Raw genomic sequence first — 12439 nt, 5'->3', positions numbered from 1 at the left:
GTGGATTCTCATCAGTAGTGTGTTTGTGAGGCATTAATAAATGCATTAAGGCACAGCAAGTGAGACTGACGCTGATAAGTTGTAGCATTGAGTTTGTGATGGGGGGGGGGGAGAAAAAATGATAAGCACGTTTATATATTTTAAAAAAAAAACAACAACAACCAAGGGATATGGATGCAAAGCAGTACTACCTTTTTTGGTTTTAATCTACAGTACCATGTGAACAGTGCACACAAGATGGATTTGCCTCACATAGTTCTACATATTTATATTCACTCTTTTTTTTTTTTTTTTTTCCTCCTTCAGTGTCCTCACTCTGCAGTCCTGAACGAGGGGAATTAAATTAAATGTGCCCTCATACGCTTGGATAATGTGTGACTACTCGTGTTGGGGGTTGATTTCAATCAAAGGCCCCCCTGTGTTATATTTTCTTAACTCTGTAACACAAAAAGGGGGGGGGGGGGACACTGGTTAAAACATTAAAGCTAATCTGCTTTGCAATAAATATACAAACTTCAAATAAGTAACTGGTGCTTTGCAGAAGCATCGTAGCAGTAAACTCTCTTGGGAATCAGACCCATTTTAAAAAGTTTGGCTTAAACATCTAAAAACATTCAGAATAAAAAAGAACAGATTCTCTTCCAGAAACTGCATTTTCACAGAGCGATCTGCAGGTGGCTCCGCTGTTTCATGATGGACTGAATATATGTAGCAGCCATGGATATAATTAACTGATTAATTAATTAAAAGAAAATATGGTCCTGTTTTGATTGATTAAATAATGGAAGTCATTTATCAAGAAAAATGTCAAACATTTGCTGGTAATATTTTCATAAATGACAAAAGTTGCAACTTTTTTTTGTCTCATATCACTATAAGTTTAAATTTTTAGTTGCTAGTCAGTCTAAGGATGAAGATTTGATCACTTTGGGATTTGGTAAACTGTGATGGCAATTTTGGCATTAATTTTGACAGAAAACTGATTTGTTAATTAGTCAAATAATGATTGTTGTAGCTCTTTAGTCATGTGGCTGGATGTAGATGAGTGTTTGGCCTCCTACTGGAAATATGTGACTGTTTCTCTCCTGTTTTGCTGTTTAAATAACCCCAAATCACAAAATAGTGTCAGGGGTCTTGATGGGGTCAATCTTTACACTCTCTATTCTTAGACTTAAAGATGTGTCAGATGTTTTTCAGAGTCTTGTTATTTAACTGAGACCAGATCTCTGTATCACGTTCACGCAGGAGGACATACTGAATGTTTGCCCGCTATATATGGGAGGGGAGTCTATGCATGTATTTATGTAACCATGTGATTCAGAGGAGCTGGTTTCATGTTACAATGCCTAAAATAAGACCGTGGGGCAGTGGAGGTCTTGGCCCCAGAGTCACGGGGTGAAGTATTTACTCTGAGACACAGAATCCCACCGTGACGAGGAACTGAACTCTGTGGCGGTGTCTGGTGGATCTGTGTTGACAGCTTTAAAAGAAAAAGTATCTATAAGGGGTGTGAAGGCCTGTAGGGTGGGGCTCCTTGTTCGACTTTAAGAGCTCGTCCTTAAAAATTCACCCTCATACTTTATCTACGGCAGTCAAGATGAATTTTAAACGAGTTGTTTCCCAAGAGAGAGTACTGCTATCACAAAGATTCAACAGTATTAAAAGGCAAAAATAAATAAAATCTGCCAATTCACATAATACTCTTTCACTAAATTCTGAGTCCAAGATATTTTATAAAAATACCTCTTTTTTTCTACAACATTGATGATATAGTAAATACGGCTTAATGCCAGTGAAAGCTGCTCTCTAAACATGCACGGTATCGTAGGTAATCAAAATGTCTACTTCTTAGATTAGTCTAACCCCGACGGCTGTCAGAAATCAGACGGCTCCAACTAAAAAAAAGCGCTAAATCACGTGACTTGTATGGGTGTCTTTTTAAGGCAAGGACATACTTGGAAGTCAAAGGAGCTGAGGAAAGGTCTACGTATGAGTGGTGCGATTGTTGCCCTGACAACCCGGCTTCGACAAGCACAATGAAGGTGATCCTAGAAGTCGTTTCCATGGACGGATGACCATGTGGCAACGGGGGTCGCTGGGCATCGGGCCACCCTTCAGCTCTGCAGTCGTTCGTATCCATGCACACGGATGTTTTTATAGTTAACATGTTTCTCTTTAACACCTTGTTGTGCATAGGTAACCGCCTTCGTGTCTGCGATGACTACATGATGTACATAGAAATCCGTGTGCTACCACAGGCTCATTGTAGGTTCCATATTGATGAAGCCGGGGTTTTTGCGGAGCTCCCAGTACGTGTTGTTGGAGACCCATCTCTCCCTGTGATTGCCATCAACCACTTTCCTGGAAGAGAAGATGGAGAAGTGACGGTTGTAACTGATAAACCTGCGAGTAACCAGGAAAAATGTCCTTGTCATTCACATAGAAATGAAGGCATGAACTGGCTGATGTTATCTTGTCTGTGGCAAGATGTATTAACAAAATGACAGAAAGCATGCAAATGCCAGACCCACATATGAACCAGGACAACATGTACACGTGGTTTTATAAATCAGAAGATAATAATGTACATATCTCTCTTTGTGCGTACACACACACAGAGTTTCAGTCTAGTTTAATGCATCTTGGCTCGTGGTCTCTGTGCTTACTTGAAGAAGCGCGGCTCCTGTTTGATGTTGTTCTCCTCGTTACACTTCCTCCTGGTTCTCTGCAGGTCCTCGATCCGCTGCTTATCTGAGGATGCCATCTCCAAGTTCCCTTCTTCCAGATGCCTGTGTGAACGAAATGACACCTCTCAGTAAACACATACAGTTCAGTCAGGTGGTCCAACAAAGAGCGGCAAACAAGTGAATGATGAACTGAAATAATAACTTTTATTAGGCAGAACGTCTCAATCTTCACAAAAACAAAACCGCCAGCAGATTAACTGATGTTGCAATCCAGTCACTTTTTTCTCAGCCTATGGTGGCAATGTACTGTGTCAGCTGGTCTCATGATTGTAGGTGGGGATGTGATGCTGTACCTTTGATCGGGCCTGAATCGGGCATCTGTGCGCGGCAGGACGTCTTTCAGCTCGGGGCAAAGGTCATTCAGTTCAATGGCGAATCTGGTGAAGCCGTAGTACAGCTCATAGTCTGTGGGCATGGAGCCTAACGAGGAAAGAACATGAACAAAAATATTAGAATTTAAAGATCACTATTGTTTAATGTTAACATCCTCAACGCCATTTACTGACGTGTCGGGAAGCAAAATCTATTGTCAAAAATATCTGTCTTCCCTGATGTAGTTCTCTACGTTTCATCTATGCATATCATACATGAGCCATGCACTTCCCATCATCACCAATGTCTTCTCTAACTTACACCAGTTAAAAGTCTGATGTGAAGTGAGGATGAGGAACTGACGCCTACCTGGCCTCCAGATACATTTGGCAGAAGGCGGGACGCCACAGTAAAGGCCCTCATGCCATTTTCCAAAAAGCCTGTGGATCACTTTCCCTTCCTGATCCATCACAAATCCTTGGACCTCGTTCACATTAGAACTCCAGTAGTTTCCCTAAAAGAAAAAAAACAGTGAATCACAGCTGTACAACGATGCTTTGTGCGTTTATGGTAAATCAGTCCTAACCAACAGGTATCACTGATTCCTGCTGACAGTGTGTTTTACCTTGACAAACGTAAGTTTGCAGAGGCAGCTGCTGCTCTTCATGTTTCTGATAGTGATCTCCCCGTAGTGTTCGATCCACCGGCGTCCACTCAGGATGTTGTGCACACAGGTGGTGACTTTGTTCCATTCATAGAGATCTCCAAACCTGGAAAGACACATTAACAGCATAAACCCTGATGATAACTGTCCTGGAAGTCTTTAGAAATGTACAACTATACAATTATTCTGTCAAATGTGACATTTGTTCTGTTCAAAGTAGGTAGGAGATTACAAATTGATTAACAGAAAAAAAACCTTGATCCTGTTTTATTCAACAGCCCCAGATTTTCAACATTTTGTGTGGTAAAAATTGTAATGCCCCTCCCCGAACCTCCCCATCAAAGGCATTATCCGCAGGCTAGAACTTGTTATAGATTCCTCCGGCCCACATGAGCACAGATCACACATTTGTATTCAAGATGAGGGACCAGGCAAGACCTTAGTCCTCTATTAAGAGAGGAGAAATCTCAAGGTTTCACAATTTCTTCTTAGTCAAACTTTGAATGGGTCAGTAATGATAGAAACACTACTAATATATAATTATACATGCAGATATTTCTCTTTTTTATATATATATATTTTATCACTGATAAAAAGCAATCCACTGACTGAAATTTCAGTAACACATTGAGTAAATATTAGATTCATGTATGGGATACTGACACTTGACAAATAAGATACTGCTGAGATGAAACCTTTGATTCAAGACATTAAGCAGCTAGAAGAAAGTTACCTGGGAATCATAAGATTCACGGTGCCGAGTGGTAAAATCTCCATTGATTTTCCCCAGAATTTATTTTTCCATCTTACATCTGAAAAACATCACAAATCAAGAACAATGCACTGAACCTTCTCATTTTTGTATTTCTTCTCAAATGTTATGAAATCTACTTTTTAATCTATTAAATTTCATCTGGATAATAAAGAGGCTAATTGAGATGTGTTTGGCTCCTCCACTGAGAGTTCCCATGTGGAAAATCCCTCACTAATTAGGTGTGTAACCTACCTTGCCAGAAGGTGAAGTTCTTGGACTCACAGTGGCAGGCGGAGATGGGAGGGTGGTGGCTCACCTTGGAGAGAAGATCAAAAAAAAAAACCAGTCTGACAGCTGTTGTTGCCGAGGTTACACATCATATAGATGTTTTTCAGTCTCCAAACAGAGAACGTGACGGACTACAAGACATGCAACAAAAGAGTGAGTTCACTGCACAGCTGAAACTATTAGTGGATTAGTTGGTCAATAGAAAATTTATTAGCACCTATTACCTTTATCATTTTACAGTCATTTTACAAATACAGCTGGTTCCTCTTGATGTGAATATTTTCTGCTTTTTCTGTCTTATATGATCATAAACAAAATATTTTAAGATTTTAAACTGTTGATCAGACAAAACAAGTGATTGAAAATCGTGCTCCTTCATCTCCAGGCAAATGTAAAGGGCATTTTTCACTTTTTTCTCACATTTTTTAGACAAAACAGTTACTCAGTTAATTCTAAAAATAATTAGCATACTCATCAATCATTAAAATGGTCTTTAGTTGCAGCCCTAGTTTACTGTACACCAAAGTTATTCAGAGTGCAGTCTTGAAAAGTTCAGTGAAATGTGACTTAAGGCCCTTTTAGACTGTGCAACAACAACAATCGTGTAAGTTAACTGCATGTCACATTATGAATGTATGGTGAATCTATGGCGCTATGATGTAAGTAGAAAAGAGTATATGAAAACAGAGGTGCGTCATCAGTTCGCATCATCCATCTGTGCTGCTCTGATGTTTTGAAAATTCAGCAAAGTCACAAAGTTCTTTATCGTTTCACCTCCATCATTTTGGTTTTTGCGTGCCATGTGTGCTGCTGGTTCTCTTCGTATTAAGGAAAACAAGAATGTGTTTTCTCCCCGAACTACAAAACGTCACAGCAGCCAGTGTATTCTGTTTCACTTCATGTTGTATTCTGATTGGTCGGTTTGTAGACGTGGGTCGTAGCAGCAGTCACATTGTGAGAATTAGGTCTTAAATTTCTGACATGTCTAAACATGTCTCACAGACATGTTTATAAACATGTCTCACAGTGTGATCTAGGACCACCATTTTGGATTGACGACCATAGATTTCACCACACTTCTCTCACGTTTGTCGACTTTTGTCTCAGACAGCCCAAAACTTCAGTGTAAAGGGGTCTTAAGAGACGTACAATGAAAATGCAAATGTGTGTGTGTGTGACATGATTTGTGTGAGTAAGAAAGAGAAATACAGTATATAAACTCACTCATTTGTATTTGTCATTCAGTTCAACCAAAAACAATACTGCAGTTATTCCTTCATGAACCAGACAAATATTGCATAATCAAATACAGCAGTTTGCAAAGGTCAGGAATGAACTATGAAGCTCGATTTTTAAGCCAAAATGGACTAGAAGTGCTTAAAAGATCTCAGAAAAAATGGAACATTTACAATTTCCATGACACCTGAGCAAACTCCATCTGTTGATAAAGATCATAGGACTGAAAGCTTCAAAAAAGATGGAGCTTATGGTGAGATTGTTTTGTCAGCTGCTGTTTTCAAGGTCAAGAGTGAGCTTTGATGTTTTATTCCAGTGTTGTCCATCTTGATAAATAAGCTGTAAAAGAGCTTACGATCATCTCTGACAAATACTGAGAAAATGGCTGCATACACAAGAAAATACTGCTGTATAAAATGCATTAAATATCATTAAAAATCATTGCAAGAAACAACATAAGCTGTGCTCAAATGTACCTGCTCAGAGAAAAAACAGAAGCCCTTGTCTTCTCGAATACATTCATACGTCTCTCCGAGTAGCGGGTTGAATGGCTTACTTCCTGCTCTGTAGTAAGTGGATGAGTAGCCTGAGATGGCAAAAGCAGCAACGAGAACCTGTCAGAGAGTCAGAACAACACAGCCGACATAAACAAGAGGATTAGCGTTGCTCATATTAACAGGCTTTGTCACATAAGCTGAACATTAGTATGCGTCGGGCACTATCAAAAATGACAGAAGACGGATAAAAATAGGAGGATGCAAGGTCGACGGCTGCGCTGGAGCGTACAGCCACCTCGCAGTTACGCCTCTGAGTGAGAGACTGTTTACGTTGGCTTGTGACCGGCAATGTCACCTCACACATCAACAAACACAAGTGTGGAAAACACAAAAAAAAAATATACAGCAGGAACTTAAGATGTTAAGATTCAACTTGAAAATCCTCAGCTGCAGATTCCACTCTCGACATCTAGTCCACAGAAGCAAACGTGCTTCATGAAGAGCAGTCAAGGGGTCATTATGTTCTCCAGATCTAACACCTGTGACTGACGGGTTCTTTACCATGCGTTCAAAGGGATCCTCGGTCTCAGCAGCCTTGTCCAGCAGCTCGCTGTACTCCAGCTCTTCGCACATACGCTGCAGGGTGTTGAGAGGCTCGTTGAGCTCCACGGGCATGGACACTTTCGACAGGTCCTTGCCGATGTTGTTTCGTAAGATGTTCCAGAGGTTGATGTTGCTGGTGTCAGGACAGGGTGCCGGCAGGCAGGTACGCCGCCCGTTACGGAAGGCACCACCAGCAAAGTCTCCGTTGGCCACTGGGAAGAGAGTACACTTCATAACTGCCCATACGTGGTACAAAATGATTTGTACTAGTCACTGTGGATCTTGGAAACATGGTCTTTCTGGGAAAAATGTAATAATAATACAAATCTTTAATTATAGTATATATACTGTATTACAGAGCAGCAGTAGGCAGCGAATCAAAAACAACCAATTATAAAATCAAATAAAATCTAATAAGATGGGAAACTTTTAGGGTATAAAAGACATTAACTGGACCAGAATAAGAAACCAATTACAGTCATGTAAAATAAAATAAATAAAGATGCCATTCAAGTAAAATCAGGATAAGCAATCTGATAGAAAGTATGTTTTTAAGAAAAGATTTAAGAGATGATCCTGATTAAGACAGCCTTAAAGAAGTAAGCATGCTTGAAAATAACCAACGACCACTTCTGAAGGCAAAAGTGTTTATAGCTCAAATAGAGTGCCGTCATAGAGAGGAGTGAGACAAGATAATCGTTTGTGTGCACACTTTTAGACAGTATTTTCTTGAAGGCACACAAAAACATGACAGAAATAATTGTGTGAAAAATAAAAAAAAAGAGAGCTTAAGGGAGAAGCTCAGACCCTGCTTAATTCTCACCTCCGCACGCCTGTACAATCACTGTGTGAAGTGGGCGTGAGTGTCAGATTGTCAGTTTCGGAGAGTAACAAAAAGTAACAAAAGTAAGAAATAGTCGGGTGCAGGGTTAGGAGGTTTCAGACGCTGTTCCACCACTCAACAAGCATTTTGGTTGAAGCGCTCTGACACCTTTATTCCCTCACTACAAAGACCTTTTCCCCTTGAGAAGCAGGTATGATGTGATTGTGCTCCTTGAAGTCTGGCCTGCCTTATTCTACCATCCAGGTTGTTCACATTTTAACACTTTACCTTTCCTGCTTCTTTGAAGACTGGCACTTCCTGACTGAATTTGTTCTTTCATTTGTTGGTTTGCATATTAGTTGATAGAGGCTTTGCACGAACTTGTTGCAGTGGGTCATTCTTTCACAACATCAAATACACTGAAATGACTGTTGGTCTACATAAAAAAATGGGACTTTCTTCTTTTTTTCATTACTATATTGACTTGATATGCAATCCCTAAATACTAAAACCAGCTCCAGTACTTTTCCAGACTCCTCAGACGTGTACAGGAACATACAGTAAGGATTTTCATCATGATGAGATATTATCTAACTCTGTGTGGTATGTGACAGAGATGGAGGAGGGAGATCTCTTCCTTCCTCATACTGATAGCTTTCATAAAGCCAGAGAGAAGCCCTTGGCACAGAGCAGCCCTGCAAAGTCAACTGCCTCAGCCATACTGATAAATGGGCTTGACAGCACCGTACCAGTGTGGATGTGTGTGTGTGTGTGTGTGTGTGGATGCTGAAGAAGAAGAAGCACGGTTAATCCACTGAGTGGGATACCCTCCTACATGAATTTTGCCCCTTTTCTAACAGAAACCTGCAGATGCTTCGTGTACATTAGTCACGGTGCAGAATTGGACCTACTTTGTCTGGAGACGTTATCAGTCACACTGGCGTTGTCCTCCGAAATGTTATCGCTCACATCACTGACATATGACTCATCGTCTGAGCCCTGTGAGGGGAACAGGTACAGAGCAGAGTGAGTCAGTGCAGTAGAGTACAACACACACGACTGTGATTGAACAGCAGACGGCTTTAGCCACACACATGCACACACACTTACTGCAGTTTGCCAGTGGCTAACAAACTGCAGCAGTCGCCGGCTATCTGTCCTACTGCAGTAATCATAAGATGAGACACTGCAGCATTTTCATGCTTTATATATAGCAAACACAATGAGGCCATTGACGCTGCCAAAGAGGAGCATAGTGTGGCCACTCGCTCTAATAGCCTCTATTACAGTGGCCTGCTGCTGGCGAGGAGTTTGGCCAACTGTGGGTGTGAATGAGGCTGCCTTTCCAGCTACAGGATGGGGTTTGATGAATTTCCTTGGTGAGTAATCCTTCAACACGGCTCAATGGATGCCTGGGGAGCTACAATCCTTAATGGCTCCTCAGAGACTGCATATATTTGAAGCTGGCTGTTCACAGGAGTTAAAAGACGGAGAAGGCAGAAATGATTGTTTCCAGTGATGGACTAAACTGCCTTTTTAAACAAAGCTAGAAGCTACAAATCCTGAGATACAGACAGAAGAAGAGTGTTATAATTCTAGGACACAACTGAATCAAAATGAGGGTTTAGGCCTCAGGGCAGATTGAAAGTGTGCTCCTGTGTGCCTTTGTTTGACTTTTTCATTATATGCTATCTTAACTTCTCATGCATGCATTATTAAAGGGTAATTCTGGTGTTTTTCAGCTATAATGTGGCTAGTTCCTGTGTTTACTTTTGTTGTCAGACACTTCTAATTAATATAATTAATAATCCAAGTTAAAAAATACCAGAATTACCCTTTAATTGCTGACTAATTCCAGCTACACCACAGTGACATTTAACTCCCTCCCTCGATCCACTTCCTAATTCCTCATGATCCAAACTGACATCATTTCTGTAAAACTCAACAGCCACTGTTCCCCGTTATACCTCATTCTCTGACGAGCTGGCTGACAGAAGCACTTCCTGGGCATCAAAGAACTCGGAGACAGACTCCGACATGGAGAGTCGGCTCTCATTAGAGGCCTGCTGAGTCAGAGGGATCCCCATCTGTTCCACAGCCTGCGGGCAAACACATGCAAATGCATGAGACCTTTACTGTTCCTTGCTATGACGACAGGTTTAAGAACCATAATGTGTCTGAGCAAAAACAAACAGTATCAGAAGACAACACAGATTTCATTTTGCAGCAGGTGTATCCTTGCCAGAGGGCGAGCTCCCATCCATTTCTAATTAGTTATTTCTTCCATTAACCTTGATGTCAGGTTCTGCATAGAATAATGATCCTTTAAGCTCACCTGCCAGCGCGTACTGGAAAAACCATCAATCTATAAGGACAGGAATCAATAATGCAATTGACAAATGCAGGAAGCAAACACTACAACTACCTAGGCAGCCTTGGAGTCCGCTGTTTTATCAATATAGCAGTCAGAAATTAGCCCTGTTAGTGATAGACTGACCACAATAACTTACCTCATCAGGCGTGGAGATGATGTTCACACTGACAACTTGTTCTGTCAGGACTGATTCAGAGTGGATGCGGTTGAGTCGGGTTCGAAGTTCTGAGTTTTGGGACAGGGCCTGAATGATGAAAAAAATCTAATTTATTTCCCAAATTCCACCTAAAATAATCTGTTACTATCTTCACACAGTAGGTCGTTTAACTGTAACTCAGGTAATTCAAAAGATGAAAGTTTGTTCTATCTTTTAATGTACAGACAAACTTATTTTTGAGATGGTAACTGTCAAAAGACATATTTTGAAGAATTGGAAATCTGTTTGCCTGCCTGATTTTAAAAAGCAGCTGGACGAAATGACTTCCTCACTATGATAGAACTGACTCTCGTGAAAAGCTCAAGATCTGGGGGACATTTTTAAGTAGTCTGGAAAGCAAGTAAAGTAAATGCAACAGTCACACACACTATTATATTTTGATGTGAAGAACTTCTTAGCAAACAGTTACCTATTCACACATTCAGCAGATAATGAGCAAAATTAGCATTGATATGAAGTTATTTGGAGTTATATCTGGCCACCTGGTGAATCTTAGTCAAATGTTCACTCTCCTTTTAAGCCCTGAGGGAAATATTTGGCTCTTTAGCTGCTAAATGCTCCACTATGTTCACAAGCTAGTCGTTAACTGTCTGCTGTTTGGTGCTGGGCAGGGAGCATAATGTGGGTTTTTCAGAGCTTTTTCTGAAACCAGCTGCATGCAACAGCTGGAAACAACGCGGTGAGAGCGAAGAGATAGAACCAAAACGGTAAAATTGCAAAGCCTTAAACCAAAAACAATGAGCTGAAAGACATTAAAACGCTGCCAAGAGCTGAGGGGATCTGCAGAGTCAGGTGATAATTCTCTGTGTCTGTGTCTCTGAACACTTTCATATAGAAGAAACCATGTAATCTATTGTCAATTGATTGATTATAGTATGCTTTATGTATATACATGTGAAATAAAATGTCAAAAAGACAAAATTAAGTAACTTCCTTCAAGGATCAGTTACATCATCAGCTGTAGCCATAACAACTATGACTGCTGACTATCATCTTCCCACAGAGCTTTTCCATAAAACCTTGACCTCCAGCCTGTGACAAAATCGTCACACAAACATCCAATTAAGAACAAAGCGGAGATAAAGCAGCAGAAACATTTCACCAAATCGATGTCAACTGTTAGCAGAGGAACAGTCCAATTAAATCACCGGGGTAGAGAGACAGCCCTAAGGAGCAGAGTTAATGAACTGCATGGCACATTTCTCTCTCTCACCAATTAATACGGGAAAAAAATGATTGGACTTTCACGACTCACTTGCCTCCGCTCTCATCTCCACACATCATCTTTTTTAATTGTGATTACTGTGACTGCTCGGAATAAACTGTAGCTTGTGCGTTTCATCTGACGGCCCGTCATCATGAGCATGTCGTATAACATGACAACTACAAAATGTGTGTGAGTTTAAAAGACACGTCGTTCAAATTATAGCGGTAATCTCTCCAGTAATGTTCTGATCACTCCTGATAACTATATTTTAAGACAGCATCATACTCACTTAGAATATTAAGTGGTAAAATTCTGACAAACAGTTCAGATTAAATAACTCTAAGGCTAGAGAGAAAGAGGCATCATGGGTAATGGTTGAGGACAGCTCATTACCTGTGACAGAGACTTCCTGAGAGAGTTGATCTGGGTTGACTGGTCTGACTGTTCCTGGTCACACAGAATCTGTTTGATCTTTTCTTTCTCTATAGCCACTGTGTTGAAGGCCGACTTCAGCAGAGAGTGGACTGCAAAGAGACATGACAAAAGGAAATAATTATCCTTCCCCACTGCACAATCACAGTTTTTCTCAGTAGCTTTGGCTCCATCTACGAACGGAAATGGTTATGTTCAAAACACAGTGTGAGATTCTCTCATCTATTCCTCATTTTCTCTAAACAGTTTGTGCATTTCTTGTTGCTTTATATTAAAATGTTAAAG

At 40.6% G+C, this 12439-nt stretch overlaps 1 protein-coding gene across 2 annotated transcripts in view; it reads right to left on the bottom strand.

Moving 5' to 3' along the window:
- Window positions 1-276: 276 nt before the first annotated feature.
- Window positions 277-12439, bottom strand: part of osbpl6 (oxysterol binding protein-like 6) — a 38123-nt gene continuing 25960 nt past the window's right edge. For both annotated transcript variants that reach the window (XM_042425683.1, XM_042425684.1), the window contains 13 exons: window positions 12116-12246; window positions 10435-10542; window positions 9892-10023; window positions 8836-8923; window positions 7060-7313; window positions 6478-6615; window positions 4730-4793; window positions 4457-4535; window positions 3685-3829; window positions 3429-3573; window positions 3041-3167; window positions 2667-2789; window positions 277-2361 (listed from right to left, as the gene is read on the bottom strand). In XM_042425683.1, coding sequence (XP_042281617.1) covers window positions 2250-2361; window positions 2667-2789; window positions 3041-3167; window positions 3429-3573; window positions 3685-3829; window positions 4457-4535; window positions 4730-4793; window positions 6478-6615; window positions 7060-7313; window positions 8836-8923; window positions 9892-10023; window positions 10435-10542; window positions 12116-12246 — 1646 coding nt within the window. In that variant the 3' untranslated portion in view covers window positions 277-2249. The remainder of the gene's footprint in view (window positions 2362-2666; window positions 2790-3040; window positions 3168-3428; window positions 3574-3684; window positions 3830-4456; window positions 4536-4729; window positions 4794-6477; window positions 6616-7059; window positions 7314-8835; window positions 8924-9891; window positions 10024-10434; window positions 10543-12115; window positions 12247-12439) is intronic.

This window comes from Thunnus maccoyii, chromosome 11, assembly GCF_910596095.1.
Source record: "Thunnus maccoyii chromosome 11, fThuMac1.1, whole genome shotgun sequence".
Lineage (NCBI taxonomy): Eukaryota > Metazoa > Chordata > Actinopteri > Scombriformes > Scombridae > Thunnus > Thunnus maccoyii.
This window is presented reverse-complemented; position numbering and strand designations above follow the sequence as displayed.